This window comes from Tamandua tetradactyla, chromosome 15 (assembly GCF_023851605.1).
Source record: "Tamandua tetradactyla isolate mTamTet1 chromosome 15, mTamTet1.pri, whole genome shotgun sequence".
NCBI classification, from domain to species: Eukaryota; Metazoa; Chordata; class Mammalia; order Pilosa; family Myrmecophagidae; genus Tamandua; species Tamandua tetradactyla.
In genome coordinates, this window is record NC_135341.1 from 40034576 (window position 1) to 40057975 (window position 23400).

Sequence of the window (23400 nt, forward strand, 5' to 3'; positions counted from 1 at the left end):
GGTGGCGTTACGTGTTCGTGCTCGTGAGCGCCATCCCGGTAGCCTCCTGGTGGTAGCTCCCGGGCCTCAATGGCTGCCCCGACGTCCCGCCGTCTCAGCGCTAAGTCTGGACCTCGAAAGCCCTCGGTCCTGAGCCTCTGCCTCCTGCTATTGCTGCTGCTCCTGCGGTTGAGCTCGGGTGAGGCGACCCCTCCTCCTCAGCCCCACTCCCTGCTACACCCCATCCCTTATCCGGCCCCTACCCCTGCCCCCAACTCCCTGCCGGCTCCTCTCCCCGCCCCCTGGGGCACTACTCCTTTGCCAGTTCCTTGCTTGGTATTGGAGGCGGGGTCCTGGCGCCTGGGCGGGGCTGTTTCTTCCCACTGCCTTCAAGCAGTTGTCCCTGTGGCCCCCCATCCCACTGTCACCGCCCCCTCTCTAGCCACCTCCTTTCAGGTCCTCTCCAGGACCTGTCCACACCTGAAATATCAGTGGGTCATGGATCAGCCTCCTGGGAACCTGAAGTCCGTAGGACCCTTGGATTTTTCCCTAGTCTGTCAACCATTTCCTTCCCCAGCCAGTCAGAGCATTGGTGCTAATGCAGGAATCACCCTCAGAGTAGTTTCTGCAGGTTTCCTACCCTGTGCCCCTCTACCCAGACTCTCTCTGATTGTCCTAGGCTGCTAGGGACCACTAGACATCCCACTCGGGCATTCAGTCTTGGCCAGGTAAATTGGTGGTCTCTATCTATCCTAGGGTTGGCCTGTCCCTGCTCGTCCATCCATCTTTCTCTCTTCATCTCTTAAACAAATACTTCAAAATTCATCCCCCTAAGCCTCTGTTCCAGCCCAGCCTGCCTCACTAGCAGCTGCTTCGTTCACTGAGAAAATAGAGGCACTCAAGTGCTGTCTCCTTTGACTCCCCTGTAAGCCCCAGGGGCCCCTCCAAACTTGACTACATCAGCACCATCCTCATGGATTTTTTTTTTAAGAAATCAGAGAAATGTGCTTCCTGCTCAAATGTCAGCCTCTTCACCCATGCCCTTGACTGAGGGTCCTTGTCCTATGCTCCCTCAATTATCTGTCTTATAGATCTTTAGTCTTTTTTTCCATTTGCTGTATTTCCTCACTCTATATCTTCCCTCTTCACAAACAGACTTCTCAAAAGAATACTTTTCACTTCATGCCCATGCTTACTCACCTCCCACACTCTTCAGCCCATCCCTGACATATTTTTGATCTTTGTTTTCTCTGATCTTTCTGCCACTCCCTCATTTTTCACTTTTATATTTCCTTGGCTTCTCTTGGGCCATGGTCTCCTGATTCTTTTCTAATGCAATGATAACTCCTTTCTCCTTTGTCCCTCCCAGACCACCATACTCTGTTCAAACTTGAGGTATGGGTGTTCCCTAAGGGCCTGTGTGGATTCTCTGCTCCCTCCCTCTTCACTACTCCCTGAGTAGAGCTCACTTGCCTTGGGCATAAATATGCCACTTGCATCATCACAAAACAGTGTGTCTGTCTGGATGTACAGCCAGCCACTGGACCTCTCCACCTGAATGACCTAAACACATCTGAACGTCTTGGAATCCAAAATTGAGACTGGCCTTTCTTCTCTTCTTACTCTATTCTTTAAGTGAATGGCAGGAACTCTTCTCCAAAACCAGAAACTAAGGTGTTATCCTAGACTTGTGTATATCCTTAAATCAAACTCCCTTCCAACCCACCATGTCTGTTCTTGTTGCTACTTTCTCATTTCAGACCTCATTACTTGCCTACGTTCTGCAGGGCCTCCGGTGGGATCTAACTGCCCTCAGTTGTATCACCTGCCAGTTTGTTTTCCATACTGTCTTCACAATATAAGTCTGACCATGTCATGCCTCTGTTGGCTTCCCTCCCCCAACAGGATCTCATCCAGGTTTCTTGGCGTAGTTTACAAGATCCTCCATGATTGACCCTTGGCTCTCCTTTCCCACCATCATCTCTTCCATCACAGGCATTACCCTGCAACTTCTGGAGTCAATGACACTCTGATTCTTCTGCGAGGAATGTCATTATTGCCTTTCATTTCCAGTTTACCTTCTCATTTTAAAGATAACCCCTCCTCCCAGAAGCTTCTCCAGTCTACCTCTGCTTCTGGGCTCACTTGATACCTGTGACCCTGTCCCTGCATCGATCTTGCCAGGTGATAGTGTGTTCACTCCACCCCTTCTACTGCCCATTAAATGAAGTGTTCCTTGAGGGCTGGCTCTGTCTGATATGCCGCTGTCACCTCAGGCTCTGGCTCCAGACTAGAAACAGGGGAGCTCAGAAAATATTTTGGGAATGAATGAATAAAACATACACCTTTTCCGTCTCATCCTGCCATGGCCCCTCACTTCATCTTTGTTCCCTTTCTCTCTTCCAGGTTACAAAGAGGACAAAACCAAACAAGGTGGGTAAGGTGAACCCCTATTGCAGGAAAAGCTCCAGGTTCTAAGAGGATATGGCCCAGATATAGAGGACATTTGTTCTGAAGGGGGTCACATAGATAGTGTTTCTGGTTCTTCAGAAAACAGGAATTCAGTCCAATTTAATCCTACTTTCTGAAGAATAGCCTGTAACTTCCAGGACATACAGACCTCACATTTTAGAGGTAAGACTATCTGGGCGTCTCATAGAAATGCAGAGTCTCTTTGAATTCAGTCCAGACTGTGTCTTATCAGGGTGTGAGTCCCAAGCCAGGAAGCTTTCACTGACCATTTTACATACATAAACCTTTTAGGAACTCTAAATTGTTCTCTTTGCCAAGGTAGCTTCCAGGGCCCCATAGAGCTGACTCCTCTGGAATCTTCCTGTCCTTTTCCTTAGACCTCAGGAGCAGGTTGCTCTTGCTGTTTGGTTCATGGGCCTCCATTGTCACTGGCCTTGCCAAGAATCCAATTTGGTAGGTTAAGGTATTGTTGGGTTGATTAAGTTAGCTATTGCTGCTTATGCCCATGCCCCACCCCATTCTCCTTCAACCACCCTTCTTATATATTCAATGTGCCACTTTCTGTTTCTGTGTGTTCTTGTAAAAATGTATGTTGGTATTTTGTGTGCATTTATTTCATCTATTTTAAATTTGCATAAATAGCGTGTGCTTTAGATCTCTTTTTATTTCCTACTCTTTTCATTTAGCCTCATTTTTAAAAACTTTTATTTGGAAATAATTTTAAACTTACAAAACATTCCAAAAATAGAAATAGTACAAGGAACACACTCCCATGTAATTTGGGGGGAATCATTTGGGGGTAACATACAGCATGACGCTTTATCCCTAAACACTTCAGTGTGTATTTTCTAAGAATATTCTTTTACACAATCCCTGTAAAATTATCAACTTCATAAATTGGCATTGCTACCAAACTCTCATCTACTGCTTGTATTCCAGCTTGATCAGCCCTCTGTACTCCTACTAGCAGTGCATGAAGGTTGTATATATTGTCACAGTCCTACCAACTCTTGGCATAATCTAGCCTTTACGGTTTTTGCCAATCAGATTAAAAAATTGACATCTTAATTTAATCTGCTTTTTCTGATTACTAATGAGTTTGAGCATCTCTCAGTGATTCTAAAAAGATTATGTGGGCGTGCGTTTCTTCTACTATTTTTATCTTTGCAATGTTTTGTAAGTTTAAAATTATTTCCAAATAAAAGTTTTTTAAGATGGGCTGAATGAAAAGAGTAAGAAATAAAAAGTGATCTAAAGCACATGCTAACAATGCGCTATTGGCACTAGAGTTTCCTCTTTTAATAAATTGCCTGTTCTTATCCTTTGCATATTGTCTATTGATGTTCCTTTCTCTTGCTGATTTCCTAGACCTCCTTGTATATGCTAAAAAGAGTCTTTTGTTGATTTCAGATATTGCAAATAGTATCTCCCAATCTGTCATCTGTCTATTAACTTTGTTCACAGGATCAAAATCCTTGATTTTGATGTAATCAGATTAACCTGTTTTATGCTTTATGGCTTTGTGCGGAAGGTTTGTTTAAGGAGTCCTTTCCCATCCCATGTCACATGGTCTGTTAATTTTAAGGTTTAGAGAAAAAAGTGAAAGATAAAACCTTCACTTTTAGGTCTTGATGTGCAATAAGAAAGGAATCCGGTTTAGTTTTTCTTCCTTATTTCTTTTGGGGTGATTGAGTTTTCCTAACACCATCTACTCACCAATCTGTCTTTTACCACTGATTGTGGTGGCTCCTTTATTTACATCAAGGTCCTATATTACATGGGGCAACCTCAAGCTCTGTATTCTTTTCCATTTTCCCCACTGTCTGTCCTTGTGTCAATACCACACTGTTTTTGTTACTACAGCTTTAATGCGTGTCTTAATGTCTGGTAGGACATTAGCATGTGCTAGGACAAGTGTCCCTCCTTTGCTCTGTTTTTTCAGATTGAGCTATTCATAGACTTTAATTTTTCTACTTCAATTTTAGAGTAAATTTAACATTTCTCAAAACTTCTTCCTATTGGAAGATGAATTTATATATTAATTTTGGGAAAAATGACATGTAAAATACTAAATTTTACTTAAAAGCAAGAAATGTCTCTCTATGCTGAACATTTTCAGTGGCCTTTATTAGAGTTTTAAATTGGTTACCACAGAAAACTTGGGTGGTAGTGGGTAAGTTAATTTCTAGGTACATTATAATTTTTTGTTACTAAGAATATGTCTTATTTTAAATATATTTTCTAGTTGGTTGTACTGGTGTAGAAAATTATTGATTTAAAAAGTAAATTTTTTTAAGTAAGTTGTTTTATTGAAGTATTACATGCATTAAAAAAAAAAAGTATAATCCTAAGTGTCCAGCTTAAGGAATTACTGCAAAGCAAGCACACCTGATACAACCACATCGAGGTCAGAAAATAGAATAATGCCCTAAAACTCCCTCATGCCCTCTTTTATTTTTTTACATGGGCAGGCACCGGGAATCAAACCCGGGTCCTCTGGCATGGCAGGCAAGCATTCTTGCCTGCTGAGCCACCGTGGCCCGCCCCTCATGCCCTCCTGATTACTTCCTCTGCCCTCCTACTGCAAAGCATTATTATTTCTGACTTCTGAAAGTCTAGATTTGTTTTGTCTATTCCTTAATATTATGTGATGTTTGCCATATATTTTGGCATATAGCTTTCATAAAGTTAAGGATTTCCCTTCTCTTCTTAGTGTTTTAAGAGTTTGAGATTTTTAGTCATATATATGTGTTGACATTTTCTGTACCTGTTGAGGAAAGCACATGCTATTTCTCTAGCCTGTTTATATGAAGAATACACCAAGGTCTCTTTTAATAGTGCATGCCTGGGATAATTTCTACATGGTCACAAGGCATTGTTTATTTAAGTTTGTTTGTTGTTTGTTTTTTTAAACATTTTTATTGTGAAACATAACATATACACAGAGAAAAGAAAGGATAAGCAATGATTTCAAGGCATACTTCAACAAGTAGTTACAGAATAGATTTCAGAGTTTGTTATGGGTTACCATTCCACTATTTCAGATTTTTCCTTCTAGCTGCTCCAAAATACTGGAGGCTAAAAGAAATATTAATGTTTCCAGGAGTCATACTCATTTGTTAAATTTTATTTTCTCTGTTATAACTCATCCTTCTCCTTTGATCCTTCTCCCAGTCTATAGGGATCTTTAAGCAATGCCCTTTCTGACGTTTTCATGTTGAGATAGGGTGTTGACATTAAAGGATAGGGGATGTAATTGGTTGATAATCTTGGAGAGGCTGATCCCTCTGGGTTTCAATATTTACCTGGCGTAGGAACCCTTTGGAAATTATTGGTTCCAGGAAAGCAAATTTAGTACGTGAATGTTCCGTAGATTCTCAGTTCAAACCTGAGGTGTTTTTTTTTTAAGCCCTAGATATTCTTAAGAGTTAACAGGGGGTGGGCCATGGTGGCTCAGCAGGCAGAGTTCTCGCCTGCCATGCTGGAGACCCGGGTTCGGTTTCTGGTGGCTACCCATGGGGAAAAATATATATATATATTAATAAAAAGAAAAAGGGGAAATTTAAAAAAAAAAAAAAAGAGTTAACAGCAGTGATTTTTGGTCCAAGATGGCAGCTTAGTGAGGTATGGGATTTAGTTTGTCTTTCAGAGCAGCTAATAAATAGCCAGGAAAAGTACAGAACAACTGCTGGGGCCACGTCAGTGACTGGACACGCAGTGTACACCAGTCTGGACAAGCTGGACCAGCTGCAATCCCACCCAGAACTGTGAGTTCCCCAAGCTGTGGAAGCTGGCACCCCTCCACCGCAGGCTCATGAAAGAGAGGGGAAAGAGACTTTACTAGCAGCAGGGGCTGAGTGCAACCAAGTTCCAATTGTGGATTTAATTAACAAATTCTGACTGCTAAAAATAGGCCCCCAGTTCAGCTGAACCTTGAGTAAAAGCTGAGGTTCCTGGGTTTTGCCCTGGCACAGAGAGGGCAGGGATGATGGAGAAAGAAAAACAAAGCAACACAGAGGTATTTTTTGATCAGACAGCACAAAATATTTGAAAGGGTCTGGGCCCTGAAGGAAAGGAGGGGGCACATAGGACCTGGAGATACACAGAGCAACATAACAACTTAAGCTCTTGATTGGCAAACTGGAGGATTGGGGGTTCTGCTCTGAAAAGGATTTTTTTTTTTCGTTTCTTTTTTGTGGCTGTATATCTATGGCTTGACTGCTCTTTGAAAACAGCTGCAAGGCTTCTCAGGCTCCAACTGCCCCAGGCAAGGGGGGCAATTAAGCTTGTCTGAGAGCTTGTCTGGAGGCTATTCCTTCCCCAGGAGAGGCTGGGGCCCAGCTCAGGTGGAATCCCTCCCTCAAGGAATTCATACCCCAGGGTCTGGAAAACTGAAGCATTAAAGTCAGTCTGCAACCTCTCCTCTGTCTCAACCACACCCCCAGCAGGAAGAATCTGTTGAAGTTAAAGGTACTGCATCACTTTATGCTGGTGGGAACTGCAGGCAGACAAATGCCACATACTGGGCAAGATAGGAAAAACACAGAGTTTAGACTTTCATAGGAAAGTCTTTCAACCTGCTGGGTCTCACCCTCAGGGAAAACTGATGCAGGTGACTCTTTGCTCCTGAGAGAAGGCCAGTTTGGTCTGGGAAAATCTAACTGGGGTATATAATACTTAAGTAGACCATCCTAAAGGGGAAAAAAAGGGCACCATACAGGTAGGGCAAGAAGCAAGAAAACAAGAAGTGAATAATTCTGATCTGTTAAACAAAACTTAAGCTAGAGGTCTAGAGTAAGCTGAATTGAATGTCAGAAAACAGATAGACCCCAAAATCATCCAGCAAGAAAATCCTAGGTAAAAAAGATGAAAACAATCTCCAGAATAAATTAATTAAGGAAATTATATGTCTAGACACCAGCAAAAAATAACAAATCATACTAGGAAAATTGAAGATATGGCCCAGTCAAAGGAACAAACCAACAATTCAAATGAGATAAGGAAGTTGAAACAATTAATTCAGAATGTTCGAACAGATATGAAAAACCTCATCAAAAATCAAATCAATGAATTGAGGGAGGATATAAAGAAGGCAAGGGATGAACAGAAAGAAGAAATTGAAAGTCTGAAAAAACAAATCACAGAACCTATGGGAATGAAAGGCACAGTAGAAGAGAGGGATAAAACAATGGAAACCTACAATGTTAAATTTCAAGAGGCAGAAGATAGGATTAGTGAACTGGAGGATGGGACATCTGAAAACTGACAAGCAAAAGAAAATATAGGGAAAAGAATGGAAAAATATGAGCAGGGACTCAGGGAATCAAATGACAACGTGAATTGCATGAATATACGTGTTGTGGGTGTTCCGGGAGGAGAAAAGAAGGGAAAAGGAGGAGAAAAACTAATACAGGAAATTATCACTGAAAATTTCCCAACTCTTATGAAAGACTTAAGATTACAGATCCAAGAAGTACAGCATACCCCAAACAGAATAGATCCAACTAGACATACTCCAAGACACTTACTAATCAGTATGTCAGATGTCAAAGAGAAAGAGAGAATTTTGAAAGCAGAAAGAGCAAAGCAGTCCATCACATACAAGGGAAGCCCAATAAGACATGCACAGATCTCTCTGCAGAAACCATGGAAGCAAGAAGACAGTGGGATGATATGTTTAAATTATTAAAGGAGAAAAACTGCCAACCAAGAATTCTATATCTGGAAAAATTGTCCTTCAAAAATGAGGGAGAAATTAAAACATTTTCAGACAAAAAAATCACTGAGAGAATTTGTGACCAAGAGACCAGCTCTGCAAGTAATGCTAAAGGGAGCACTAGAGGAAGATAAGAAAAGGCAGGAGAGAGAGGTGTGGAGAAGAGTGTAGAAATGAAGACTATCAATAAAGGTAAAAAAAGAAAAAAAATAGATATAACATATAAAATCCAAAAGGCAAAATGGTAGAAGAAAATGCTGCCTTTATAGTAATAGCACTAAATGTTAATGGATTAAATTCCCCCATCAAAAGACAGAGTGGCAGAATGGATTAAAAAACAAGACCCATCTATATGCTGGCTACAGGAGATTCATTTTAGACCCAAGGACAAAAATAGGTTGAAAGTGAAAGGTTGGGAAAATATATTTCTTATAAACAACAATCAGAAATGAACAGGAGTAGCTATACTAATATCCAACAAATTAGACTTCAAATATCAATCAGTTCAAAGAGACAAAGAAGGACACTGTATTAATAAAAGGAACAACTCAGCAAGAAGACATAACAGTCATAAATATTTATGCACCAAGCCAGAGTGCTCCAAAATACATGGAGCAAACACTGAAAACACTGAAAGGAGAAATAGATACCTCTACCATAATAGTTGGCAACTTCAATTCCCTGCTCTCATCAATGGATAGAATATCTAGACAGAGGATCAATAAAGAAACAGAGAATTTGAATAATACAATAAATGAACTAGACTTAACAAACATTTATGGCACATTCACCACAGAACAGCAGGACACACCTTTTACTCAAGTGTGCATGGATTATTCTCAAAGATAGACCATATGCTGGGTCACAAAGCGAGTCTCAATACATTTAAAAAGATTGAAATCATACAAACCGCTTTGTTGGATCATGAAGGAATGGAGTTAGAAAGCAATAACAGGCAGAGTGCCAGAAAAAATATATGGAAGCTAAACAACACACTCTTAAACAATCAGTGGGTCAAGAAAGAATTTACAGGAGAAATCAGTAAATATCTCAAGGCAAATGAAAATGAAAATACAACATATCAAAAGATGCAGCAAAGGCAGTGCTAAGGGGGAAATTTATTACTTTAAATGCTTATATAAAAAAAGAAGAAAGAGCAAAAATCGAGGAATTAACTGTTCACTTGGAAGAACTAGAGAAAGAGCAGTGAATTAAGCCCAATGCAAGCAAAATGAAAGAAATAAAGATTAGAGCAGAAATCGATGAAATTGAGCACATGAAATCAATTGAGAAAATCAATAAAACCAGAAGTTGGTTCTTTGAGAAAATTAGTAAGATTGATGGAACCTTAGCAAAGTTGACGAAAAGAAGAGAGGGTGCATGGGCGATCCAATGGTAGAATGCCCGCCTTCCATGTAGGAGACCTGGGTTTGATTCCTGGACCATGAATATCTCCCCCCAAACAAAAAGAAGAAGAGAGAAGATGCAAATAAATAAAATCAGAAATGGAAGAGGAGACATAACCACTGACCCTGCAGAAATAAAGGAGATAATGAGAGGAAATGAGAGGATACTATGAACAACTTTATGCTAATAAAGTAGACAACATAGATTAAATGGACAACTTCTTAGAAAGGCATGAACAACCAACAGTGACTTGAGAAGAAATAGATGACCTTACCAAACCAAACACAAGTAAAAAAAAAAAAAATGAATTAGTCATTAAAAAACTCCCCCAAAAGAAAAGATCAGGACCAGATGGCTTCACATGTGAATTCTACCAAACAACAAGAAAGAATTAGTACCAATCCTACACAAACTCTTCAAAAAAGATTAAAGAGGAGGAAAGGCTGCCTAAAACTAAAACAATAGGGTAGATATTGGGTAATTGGAGCTGAAGGGATACAGATTGTACAGCAGGAGTGTTCTAGTTTGCCAGAAACAGAATGGCTTTTAAAAAGGGGAATTTAATAAGTTCTAAGGCCGAGAAAATGTCCCTATTAAAACAAGTCTATAGAAATGTCCAATCAAAGGCATTCATCCAGGGAAAGATACCTTGGTTCAGGAAGGTCGATGAAGTTCAGGGTTTCTCTCTCAAGTGGGAAGGCACATGGCAAACACAGTCAGGGCTTCTTTCTCAGCTGAAAGGGCACATGGTGAACACGGCATCATCTGCTAACTTTCTCTCCTGACTTCCGGTTTCATGAAGCTCCCCGGGAGGCATTTTCCTTTTTCATCTCCGAAGGTCACTTGCTGATGGATTCTCTGTTTCATGGTGCTGCAGCATTCTCTGCTCTCTCCGCATCTCCCATTCTCCAAAATGTTTCCTCTTTTATAGGACTCCAATAAACCAATCAAGACCCACCCAAATGGTGAAGACATGTCATCACCTAATCCAGTTTAACAACCACTCTTGACTAAATCACATCATCCAGGGAGATAATCTGATTACAGTTTCAAACATACAGTATTGAATAGGGATTATTTCTACCTTTATGAAATGGGATTTTGATTAAAACTTGCCTTTTCTAGGGGGCATACATCCTTTCAAACCAGCACAAGGCATTTTGCATCTAAGGGATGTGGAAAAATTGTAGCTTTTTAGGAGAATGGCCTGGACATGTACCCCGGATATAGAAAATGCATTTCTCAGTTTTGAGGCTCCTTCTCTGCATCACCCTTGTTTTGAGATTCTGTGTTGATTGTTCCCTATATATCTCAGTATCTCTCTCTCCTGCTGCAATATCTCTACTTCTGCCTTGAAGCTTTGCATCTTTGTCATTTTCACTTTCTGTCTAGCCTTGTGCCTTTGGGCAAGCCGCTGCCCTTCTGTCACCCTTGGTCTCCCCTTCCTTCAAGTGGGAACAAGCCCCTGAGTTTACAGCCTTGTGCAAATTAACCCTGGGAGTGGGGGTGGGGCATCTTGTTCTCTTCTAAGGGCTCACTGTGTCTTCCTGTACACTTTTTTCTGAAGTTTGTGGCAGACCCTGGTGGTTGCAGAATTTGAAATCTGTCCGCCATTGGCCCTGGGAGGTGAGCCTCCGGGTGGAAAATGAGCACGTCTGTGGAGGAGCCCTCATTGATCCCAGCTGGGTGGTGACTGCTGCCCACTGCATCCAAGGGTGAGTGTTGGCCATGTGCCTAGAACTTGGAGACTCAAAGCTACAATAGGCCCAACCCATCCTCCTGGTTTCCTCTGTGACTAGTGGAGGTGGGGGTGGATGGGAGCCCCAAAACAGGAAAGAGTCATGCTTACAATATCACAGGGTGTCAGGGACTTAGCTGGGGAAGGAGCACCCACGCAACAAAGCCTGTTTCCTAAGCAGGGCAATGAGGAAAACCCAGCACACATCTCCTACCCACCCCTCACCACTACATGAGAACATGTATATACATCCACACCTACACATCTGCACACAGACCAGACCACCCTGAGTCGATCTGAACTGTGAATTAGGAGGCAGTTGGATCTTTGACCCTGAAGGCCTCCAGGATGGATTAGGAAGGATGGGGCAGGCAGGGCCAATCCAGCAGGGCTTCTGCTAAGGGAGAGGTTCCTTAAGGGGGAAGTAGGAGCCCGTGTTTACTTGGGAGCCTGACATCTTCCAGGTGGGCTGTGTCTCCTGCAGCACCAAGGAGTACTCAGTGATGCTTGGCACCTCCAAGCTGAAGCCTCTGGACTTCACCGGTACCCTCTTGATCTCTGTGAGTGACATCATTTTGCACCCCAAGTACTGGGGCCGGACCTTCATTATGAATGATATTGCCCTTCTCCAGCTTCACACTCCTGCCACCTTAAGTGAGTACGTGCAACCCATCTGCCTCCCAGAGCCCAACTTCTACCTGAAGGTTGGGACTCAGTGCTGGGTGACCGGCTGGGGCCAGAGTAAACAGCGCTTCTCAGGTGAGCAGGATGAGATGGGGGGAGGGGAGAGGAGGTCCACAGTACCACAGAGAATGCATTTCTCCCTTTCTAGGGCCCTTCCCTGCTGGAACCCCTCATAGTGTGTCTTGGGAAGCTTGTGGCTGGTACCTCTGGCCCTGGGTTCTCTGGGTGTGTAAGAACTGCTGTTCATGTGGGAAGTTTTGTCATGGTTTACATTTGTGGGCTTGATATGGACTACTCTTTCAGGGCCTATCAATGCCTGGGCTGGGCATAATCATGTGCCTCTTACAGAAGCTCAGAGATGGGGATTCATTCATAGTTTCATAGTGAGTGAAAACTTGGAGCATCTCCAACAGGTTGCGTCTTTGTTGGCAATACACACCCTGCCTGCACAGACTTCATAATTGAGCTGTAGGTGGGGCACAGACTGATGAGGAAAGAGGCAAAGACCTGGTCAGGTGATCTTGAGATCAAGCTGGGAGGGATCTGGGATGAGCTCTGGACGGAGGGACTGCCTGAGATGCCTGAAGAAGGAGTCAGTGTTAGGTGGCAGCAGGAACAGACAGTGCAAAGCTCAGAGGCTGGAGAGACATAGCACTTGGCTTGGGTTTCAACTTGTAAGGCTTGGGTCTCAACTCAAATTGTCTTAAATTTGGCATTTTGCATGCCTGCATTGGCATTTGGATCATGACCTAGTTGGTTCATGAAAAGCGAAAGCTTCTCAGAGAAGGGGATCCAGAAATAAATCCTTAGAGGGCAAGGGGCTTGCCAGACATGGTCCATGCTGCAGGGGAAAGCACCAAATGAAGGACGGTATGGAGGTGTGAAAGGGTGAGGTTTGGAGGATGGAGGTGAGTCAGACACTGGATAGAGGCCAGAGCTGAGTGGGAATGAAGTGTTGGTGCTCATTCTCGCTGGGGTTCCTCTGCAGCCAACTCGACATTGAGCCCAGAGCTTCAGGAGGCCGAGGTGTTTATAATGGACAACAAGAGGTGTGACCGGATTTACCACAAGTTGTCTCTTTTCCCCCGCATTGTGCCCCTTGTCATGGGCGAAATGATCTGTGCCACCAATTATGGAGAAAATAAGTGCTATGTGAGTTTCTGGGAGGTTCCAGCAGCTTTCCTTCTGCCAGGAATGACTCCAGAATGGGGGGCAGTTCCCTGGGGTGGGGTTCACTTGACCTCTCTCCTTGTCATATCACCAGGCAGCTCACTACTCCAACCTTTCTTCCCCTTTGACTTTGATTTTGCTTTACACTCTGGGGTGAGAGTTACCAGTCAGTGTCTGGGGTGGGGTTCCCAGGGACCCAAGGAGGAGCCCTAGGTAGTGAGATCCTCCATTCTGAGTCTCCAGGAATCAAAGAAAATCTTCCAAGCAGAACTCAGAGTGGTCAGAGTGAGGCGCCTGGAGCCCAGTTGGCCCAGAGTCCCATCATTCCTCTCTCTTTTTCCAGGGGGACTCTGGGGGGCCCCTGGCTTGTGAAGTGGAGGGCAAATGGATTCTGGCTGGGGTGTTTTCCTGGGAAAAAGCCTGCACCAAAGCACAGAATCCTGGTGTGTACAGCCGCATCACCAAATATACCAAATGGATCAAGAAGCAGATGGACAATGGGGGTCTCTCAGGCCCCCAGTCTTCCATCTGGCTCCTCCTCCTGTCCCAGCTGCTGCAGCCTCGGATGGGCCCCTGATGCCCCCTCTTTACTCTTCCTGCTTAATATATTTTTGTCCATCTGTTTATTCTCAACTGCTTTGTGTTACTTTTAGTTGTGTCTCTAATAAGTGTGTCTAATAAGTGAGTGGAGATTTTTTCCTATCCAATATAAGAATTTTTGTCTTTTAAAAGTAGAATCTTATGTGTTCACATTGGTTGTGATAATATATGCTTGGTCTTTATTCAGTTATCTCTGTTTACTTATAATATCCAATGGATTCTTTTCCACAAAGGAAGAAGAGATAAGATCTCTCTTCTCTGGAGTATGTTTTAATTGTGGGGTATATATGTATGTGCATGTATATATATATGTATGTATGTATTTAATTGTTGGAGACACACACACACACATATACACATAAATTTAAATTGTGGGAGATTCTCTCTCTCTCTCTTCTTTTTCTTCTTTTCCCCTAGAAGAAATCTGATTGTAGAGTTATCATTTTCTTCCTTTTCCGCCATCAGCAATGTATCTTGTAAAAATAAATTGTTTTACCTGTTTTTGAATTTCATACGGTATGAACACTTCCGTATTTGATTTCTTTCACTCAACAGTATGTTTTCAAGTTTCACCTCTTGTAGTTGCGTGTAGCAGTAGATTATCCATCCTTTATTGCTGTCAAATATTCTGTGTATCTGTTCTGCCTTCAATGGTAGTTGGGTAGTTTTCCAGTTGGGGCTTTTTGTAATGGCACTGCTGTGACAGTCCTGCCTGTCATTTTCTTCTCTAAGTGTACATGGGTTTCCAGAGCATACAACCAGAAGAGGATAGGTTGCTGGATAGGCACACGTTCTGCTTTCCAGTTTTCCACAGTGGTTGCACCAGTTCCTTTCCATTAGTAGTGGGGGAGCGACCCCATTACTGCATGTCTTCAATACTGAAAATGAGATGGAGTGAGACTCAGCTGTTCTCTTGGGTAGTGTGGGAAGCCCAGGGTCCTTGAAAAATGGATCTCATTGGAGTGATGGGGAGGGGTCCTAAGATGTTATTTTTTCCTACTGATTCATGAAGACCCAGGCCTGCAAGGTGCTGAGAGCATCACCTTCCTCTTGAGATGCCACCTTCCCAAGCCAAAAACATACCTGATCACCCTCTCTATTCAGGAGCTGCTTTCTTAAAAATACAGACCCTGTCGGAAGAAGGAAAACTCTAGTCCCAGCTCAATCATACACTGTGGGAACTAATCATCCTTCTGCTAGTGACTCCATTTCCAGGGGGGCCTTCAAGAGGTCTTCGTAGAGGAGCCTGAGCTGGACACTGGGGTGCTTCATGGGTTAAACCCCACGTACCATCATGGGCTCAGGACTAGGCAAAGGAGTGTCATCAAGGGCCAAGGCTAAGCATCAGGTATGCTGCCAAAGGCTGGGTTCAGGGGCCATTGTCACAGGCCAGAAACCACAGGTTGTCCCAGGCCCCCAGGGCTGGGTACCAGGAGCCCTGTTCAGGGAGGTGTCTGGCAGCAGCATCACCTCATGGTCCTGGCAGAACCTCACCATGGTCTCACCTCCTCCTTCTCAGTGGAGGCCCACTCTTTACTACCCTGAATGAACAAACCATGAGTTCTAGAATCCTCACACAGCAGAGATGCCCCATCCTGCCCTGCCCTCACATTCCATTATGAGAACCAGTGGGGGCCGGGCATCTGCTTGCAATGGCAAGTGGGCCAGGGAGTCTGCAAGGCCTTGTCCCATCTCCATTTACTACTCTGAGATTTGGAGAGCTGCGTTATATTGCAGGTAGGGCTTCTGGGACATGGGAGAGAGGCAGGAGGGGTCTGTTTGCATGGCTTTCTATGTCAGCTGTCTCCATGCTTGAAGGGCCTCCAGTTGTCTGTATCTGTTGGGGATGTCCTCACCAAACTCCACGGTGTGCCAAGCTTCAGGAGCCAGGCAGTGTGGGGGCAGTTCCCATTTGCAGGATGACTATGACCACATGAGGGAAGAGCCTTATTAAAAATGGAGCTGTAAAAAAAAATGGAGGAACAAACTATCCATTGAAAGATGAGCTTGTTTGAGAGGCAAAATCTTAGGAGAGCCAGAACTTGAGATCCTGCTGCTGCTACTGTCTGAGTGGCCGTGCACCCCGTGTCAGGTGCTGCACAGACGGCTTTACATCTCGACACCCTGTAAGGCGAACTTACCAATGTCCCCATTTCACAGTGGAAAGCACAAACCCAACGAGTTTAAGCAGCTTATAAGCTGCTTACAAGTGGTGGAGCCAGGAGGTAGTATCAGTTTTGAGTAGACCTTTGAAGGAAAAAAGTTGGGGACTATAAGTGATAGAGAGTCTCTGCTGGTGAGTCCTTGATGCTTCCGTGCTCTGCTTGGCACTGCACACTGAGCTGCTAAATGAAACGGACTCTCTGTAATCTGTAATGTCAGCTTGTGATGGGGCTGGAAGGCAGATCTCTCTGTATACAGGGCTCTAAGAAGGAGCTACCCTTTGCTAGCACAGAGCACCGCTCCCCCTCTTTTCCCAGAGCCCTTGTTCCAACACTGCGGGCGGACCAGTGTTGCCTGCAGGAAGGTGAGGGGGAAGCTGGTGGAGGAAGGCAAGTGGCCATGGCAGGTGAGCATCCTGTTCCTGGGCATGCACATCTGCAGCGGCACCCTCGTCAACCGGCAGTGGGTCCTCACGGCTGCGCACTGCTTTCAAAGGTCAGTTGGGGTGGCTGCTCAGTGCCCGAAGCTTTGCCCTGATGAATCTGGGGGTCCGGGTGGAGAGGGCCTGGCTGGGCAGCCCCGTGCTCAGCCCAGGTCTCTCCGACCACTCCTGGTCTCCCTGCTGAAATTCTGCTTTCCACCCATGGCCCTGAAGATCCAAAAACACCAGTGAGTATTCCGTGAAGATGGGAATCCGCCGCCTCTCAGAAAACGGCACTCAGCTCCTGCTCAGTCACATCAAGATCCATGAGAAATTCAACAATTTCATATCCGAGGACATTGCCCTCCTGAAACTCCAGTATCCCATCACCTGGTCTTCCCATCTCAAGCCTGTCTGCCTCCCTGACGCCAAGTTCAAGCTATCTGCCGGCACCCTATGTTGGGTAACTGGGTGGGACCAACCAACGAGTCAAGGTGAGTGAAGGCAGGCAAAGGTCCCGAGATCCTTGCTTTCTCAGAACACATTCCCTCTGGTCCACCGTAAGCTCATCCCTTCATTCTATTATTCACTTGTTCACTCAGTCAACAAACATGTCCTGAGCACCTGCACATGCCCCATACTGTCCTGACCTCTGTTGATATGAAGATATACACAGTGTTGTAGTACAAAAAGACCTCGGTTCCCAAAGTCAAGTTAAATCCAATGCCAAGTCCCCACCCTGCAGCAGGACTGGCGGACAACTAATCCTCAGCTATTACTAGGATTCCCTGTCTGCAGGTTGCACGAAGGCCATGATCTCAAGAAGTATTAAGGCACTAAGGAGGGTTCTTTAGCCATTGTTACACTGGTTACCTTAAGGCACCCATAATTCTTAGAGTCTGACCCCTATTGATGCCCCCCTGGGGTCCCACAATCTAGGAGCCCTTGTAGGGTCCTGTCTTTTAGGGGGGTGCCACGCAGCCAGCCTCTCTGGGGTTTTGCCACCTTACTGGGCGACCGGGGACCATGCACCCTAATAGAACATTGAAAGTTTGGAGAAATCTTTCCTTGTCTTCACTCAGGGCCTGGCTATCTCTCTGAGCTTCCTGGAAGACTTTGGCTTAGTGTCTTTAATGACTTGGGGCTTTTACAAAAGTCAGGCTATGGAGTGGGGCTTTTATTAATCACCAGCCCAGGAAATAGCCCTGCCTCCACATTAGTAAATGTGGACAGCTCCCAGATGGAGACACGCTGAAACGTTGCGGTGATGACCAGGCAGGATCTCTATCCCTTTAGAGACCCCAAAGGCCCCCCAAAGTCTTCAGGAGGTGGCTGTCAAGATAAAAAGCAATGAGTTCTGCAATCGTCAGTACCAATTCCTTCTCTCGAAGAGCCAGAAGTTCATCAGAAAGGACATGCTGTGTGCCAGCTCAGAATGGGGCACAGACTCTTGTAAGGTGAGGAGTGTGTGGACCAGGAGAGGGAAGGGGCTTTCAGGGGACATGCCTTCCTTTTTCCAAGGCACTGGGGGTCCCTGTGAAAATCTTCTCTGGGCATCAGTATCCCAGTCTGTAAATACTGAAAATGCTTTTTTTGCTCCTCCCCATGATGATGGTAATAATATCAGTACTTCTCGGGTTATTTGGCACTGCTAAACATTAGCCATACGCCCAGGTCTGGACATAATTGGCACCAGTCATGCTTCTGCCACTTACATCTTCCACTCAGCATTATGTTTTTGAGATGTATCCATATTTATACATATAGCTCTAAGTCTCTAACAGCTCTATGATGTTCCCTTTTGTGAATATACCACAATTTATCCATTTTCCTGTGTATAAACATTGAGGTCGTTTCCAATTTTTCCACATCACACACTGCTGCTCTGATTATTCTCACACACTTCTCTCCATTTACATGTTCGAGGATTTCTCATGCAAGGAATTGGCAGGTCATGGGCTGTGCATACCGTTATCTTCATCCTTCTCGCCAAATTGTTTTCAAAGTGGTTCTAGTCAATTATACAGTTACAGCAGCATTCGAGAGTTCTGATACCCCATATCCTTGCTGACTTTTGGTATTGTCAGACTATAAAATCTTTTCCAATCTGATGGATGAAAAACAGAACCAGTTTTTTTCGCAGTTGCAAATGTGCCTGTCCCTGATTACTAGCACACTTGTGCAGCTTTTCATATTTTATTCACCAGTTATGATTTCTCTTCTGTGAATCACTTAGTCACATCTTTGCCCATTTTTTCCATGGTTTACTTTTCTTCATATAATATATTTTTGCATTCCAGATACTAAGTTTATGTCCATGGTATGAGTTGCAAATAACTTCTCCTAGTTTTCGTTTGATTTTTTGCTTTGTTTAAATGTCTTTTGCCGAAGTGATTTTTAGATCTTATCTTAGTGATGTATATCTGTGTTTTCCTTTCTGGAAATCATATTTTTGGCATCCTTTTAAAGACATCTGCTTTAGTTTGTAATCTGCCAAAATGCAATATACCAGAAACAGAACGGCTTTTAAAAAAGGAATTTATTGGACTTCCGGAGAAGATGGCGGCTTAGTAAGACGCACGGGTCTTAGTTCCTCCTCCAGAACAGCTACTAGGGGAGTAGGAACGATACAGAACAGCTCCCAGAGCCACGACAGAGATCAAGAAGACAGCGTACCCCATTCTGGAACGGCTGACTGGCTGGGAGAATATGCTCCGGTGAGATCGCCAAGGGGCGCGGGCTTCCCCGGGCCGGGGCGACAGGCGGCCGGAGCCCCTCCCTCCCTCCTTCCCGGGCCGGGTGGGAGAATTGGGCAGGCGGTCCCCTAAAGCTGCGGCGGCTGGCGCCCCCTCAATGCACGGCCCCCCAGACCCACTGGGAGAATTGGATCGGAGATCCCCAGGCCGCGGAGAACGGTGACCAGGGTCTCTTCCAAACACGTGGCTTCCCGGTCCGGCTGGGAACGGTGCACTCCCCCGGGCCATGGCGGTTGGTGCCCTCCCGCCACGCTTGGTGCCCCGGGCCGGCTAGGAGATTCGGACGGGCGCTCTCCCGGGCTGCGGCGGCTGGCGACCCTCCCTGCGTTAGGATCCCCGGGCCGGCTGGGAGATTCGGATTGGCACTCTTCCAAGCTGCTTCGGCTGGTGAACCTCCCCCACAGCGAGAGTTTTCCAAAGTTAAAGGACCCACAGCACCTTTTACTGGTGGGACCCGCAGACAAACGAGTGCTACGAGCGCCACCTACTGGGCAGGATAAGAAAAACAGAACTCAGAGATTTCACAGAAAAATCTTTCAACCTGTTGGGTCCAACACCCAGGGAAATCTGACTAAATGCCCAGAAGTCAGCAGAAGATAATGGATCACGCTCAGAAAATTGAAAATATGGCCCAGTCAAAGGAACAAACCAATAGTTCAAATGAGATACAGGAGCTGAGACAACTAATGCTGAATATACGAACAGAAATGGAAAACCTCTTCAAAAGCGAAATCGATAAATTGAGGGAGGACATGAAGAAGACATGGGCTGAACAAAAAGAAGAAATAGAAAAACTGAAAAAACAAATCACAGAACTTATGGAAGTGAAGGACAAAGTAGAAAAGATGGAAAAAACAATGGATACCTACAATGATAGATTTAAAGAGACAGAAGATAGAATTAGTGATTTGGAGGATGGAACATCTGAATTCCAAAAAGAAACAGAAACTATCGGGAAAAGAATGGAAAAATTTGAACAGGGTATCAGGGAACTGAAGGACAATATGAAGCACACAAATATACGTGTTGTGGGTGTCCCAGAAGGAGAAGAGAAGGGAAAAGGAGGAGAAAAACTAATGGAAGAAATTATCACTGAAAATTTCCCAACTCTTATGAAAGACCTAAAATTACAGATCCAAGAAGTGCAGCGCACCCCAAAGAGATTAGACCCAAATAGGCGTTCTCCAAGACACTTACTAGTTAGAATGTCAGAGGTCAAAGAGAAAGAGAGGATCTTGAAAGCAGCAAGAGAAAAACAATCCATCACATACAAGGGAAACCCAATAAGACTATGTGTAGATTTCTCAGCAGAAACCATGGAAGCTAGAAGACAGTGGGATGATATATTTAAATTACTAAAAGAGAAAAACTGCCAACCAAGACTTCTATATCCAGCAAAATTGTCCTTCAAAAATGAGGGAGAAATTAAAACATTCTCAGACAAAAAGTCACTGAGAGAATTTGTGACCAAGAGACCAGCTCTGCAAGAAATACCAAAGGGAGCACTAGAGTCAGATACGAAAAGACAGAAGAGAGAGGTATGGAGAAGAGTGTAGAAAGAAGGAAAATCAAATATGATGTACATAATACAAAAGGCAAAATGGTAGAGGAAAATACTATCCAAACAGTAATAACACTAAATGTTAATGGACTTAATTCCCCAATCAAAAGACATAGACTGGCAGAATGGATTAAAAAACAGGATCCTTCTATATGCTGTCTACAGGAAACACATCTTAGACCCAAAGATAAACATAGGTTGAAAGTGAAAGGTTGGGAAAAGATATTTCATGCAAATAAGAACCAGAAAAGAGCAGGAGTGGCTATACTAATATCCAACAAATTAGACTTCAAATGTAAAACAGTTAAAAGAGACAAAGAAGGACACTATATACTAATAAAAGGAACAATTAAACAATAAGACAAAACAATCATAAATATTTATGCACCGAACCGGAATGCCCCTAAATACATGAGGAATACACTGCAAACACTGAAAAGGGAAATAGACACATATACCATAATAGTTGGAGACTTCAATTCACCACTCTCATCAATGGACAGAACATCTAGACAGAGGATCAATAAAGAAATAGAGAATCTGAATATTACTATAAATGAGCTAGACTTAACAGACATTTATAGGACATTACATCCCACAACAGCAGGATACACCTTCTTCTCAAGTGCTCATGGATCATTCTCAAAGATAGACCATATGCTGGGTCACAAAGCAAGTCTTAACAAATTTAAAAAGATTGAAATCATACACAACACTTTCTCGGATCATAAAGGAATGAAGTTGGAAATCAATAATAGGTGGAGTGCCAGAAAATTCACAAATACGTGGAGGCTCAACAACACACTCTTAAACAACGAGTGGGTCAAAGAAGAAATTGCAAGAGAAATTAGTAAATACCTCGAGGCGAATGAAAATGAAAACACAACATATCAAAACTTATGGGACGCAGCAAAGGCAGTGCTAAGAGGGAAATTTATTGCCCTAAATGCCTAAATCAGAAAAGAAGAAAAGGCAAAAATTCAGGAATTAACTGTCCACTTGGAAGAACTGGAGAAAGAACAGCAAACTAATCCCAAAGCAAGCAAAAGGAAAGAAATAACAAAGATTAGAGCAGAAATAAATGAAATTGAAAACATGAAAACAATAGAGAAAATCAATAAGGCCAGAAGTTGGTACTATGAGAAAATCAATAAGATTGATGGGCCCTTAGCAAGATTGACAAAAAGAAGAAGAGAGAGGATGCAAATAAATAAGATCAGAAATGGAAGAGGAGACATAACTACTGACCTCACAGAAATAAAGGAGGTAATAACAGGATACTATGAACAACTTTACGCTAATAAATACAACAATTTAGATGAAATGGACGGGTTCCTGGAAAGACATGAAGAACCAACTTTGACTCAAGAAGAAATAGATGACCTCAACAAACCAATCACAAGTAAAGAAATTGAATTAGTCATTCAAAAGCTTCCTAAAAAGAAAAGTCCAAGACCAGATGGCTTCACATGTGAATTCTATCAAACATTCCAGAAAGAATTAGTACCAACTCTCCTCAAACTCTTCAAAAAAATCGAAGTGGAGGGAAAACTACATAATTCATTTTACGAAGCCAACATCACCCTCATACCAAAACCAGGCAAAGATATTACAAAAAAAGAAAACTACAGACCAATCTCTCTAATGAATATAGATGCAAAAATCCTCAATAAAATTCTAGCAAATCGTATCCAACAACACATTAAAAGAATTATACATCATGACCAAGTAGGATTCATCCCAGGTATGCAAGGATGGTTCAACATAAGAAAATCAATTAATGTAATACACCATATCAACAAATCAAAGTAGAAAAATCACATGATCATCTCAATTGATGCAGAGAAGGCATTTGACAAGATTCAACATCCTTTCCTGTTGAAAACACTTCAAAGGATAGGAATACAAGGAAACTTCCTTAAAATGATAGAGGGAATATATGAAAAACCCACAGCTAATATCATCCTCAATGGGGAAAAATTGAAAACTTTCCCCCTAAGATCAGGAACAAGACAAGGATGTCCATTATCACCACTATTATTCAACATTGTGTTGGAGGTTCTAGCCAGAGCAATTAAACAAGAAAAAGAAATACAAGGCATCAAAATTGGAAAGGAAGAAGTAAAACTATCACTGTTTGCAGACGATATGATACTATACGTTGAAAACCCGGAAAAATCCACAACAAAACTACTAGAGCTAATAAATGAGTACAGCAAAGCAGCAGGTTACAAGATCAACATTCAAAAATCTGTAGCATCTCTATACACTAGTAATGAACAAGCCGAGGGGGAAATCAAGAAACGAATCCCATTTACAATTGCAACTAAAAGAATAAAATACCTAGGAATAAATTTAACTAAAGAGACAAAAAACCTATATAAAGAAAACTACAAAAAACTGTTAAAAGAAATCACAGAAGACCTAAATAGATGGAAGGGCATACCGTGTTCATGGATTGGAAGACTAAATATAGTTAAGATGTCAGTCCTACCTAAATTGATTTACAGATTCAATGCAATACCAATCAAAATCCCAACAACTTATTTTTCAGAAATAGAAAAACCAATAAGCAAATTTATCTGGAAGGGCAGGGTGCCCCGAATTGCTAAAAACATCTTGAGGAAAAAAAACCGAAGCTGGAGGTCTCGCGCTGCCTGACTTTAAGGCATATTATGAAGCCACAGTGGTCAAAACAGCATGGTATTGGCATAAAGATAGATATATCGACCA

At 43.2% G+C, this 23400-nt stretch overlaps 1 protein-coding gene across 4 annotated transcripts in view; it reads left to right on the top strand.

The window, feature by feature from the left end:
- LOC143657292 (putative serine protease 45) overlaps nucleotides 1-23400 on the top strand; it is a 56296-nt gene continuing 32896 nt past the window's right edge. The window contains exons 1-7 of one of the 4 annotated variants that reach the window (XM_077129540.1): nucleotides 1-178; nucleotides 2386-2412; nucleotides 11142-11289; nucleotides 11797-12071; nucleotides 16247-16424; nucleotides 16585-16844; nucleotides 17433-17640. In XM_077129540.1, the coding sequence (XP_076985655.1) occupies nucleotides 70-178; nucleotides 2386-2412; nucleotides 11142-11289; nucleotides 11797-12071; nucleotides 16247-16424; nucleotides 16585-16844; nucleotides 17433-17605 (1170 nt within the window). In that variant the 5' untranslated portion in view covers nucleotides 1-69 and the 3' untranslated portion in view covers nucleotides 17606-17640. The other 3 variants (XM_077129538.1, XM_077129541.1, XM_077129542.1) reach the window with 3 other exon arrangements.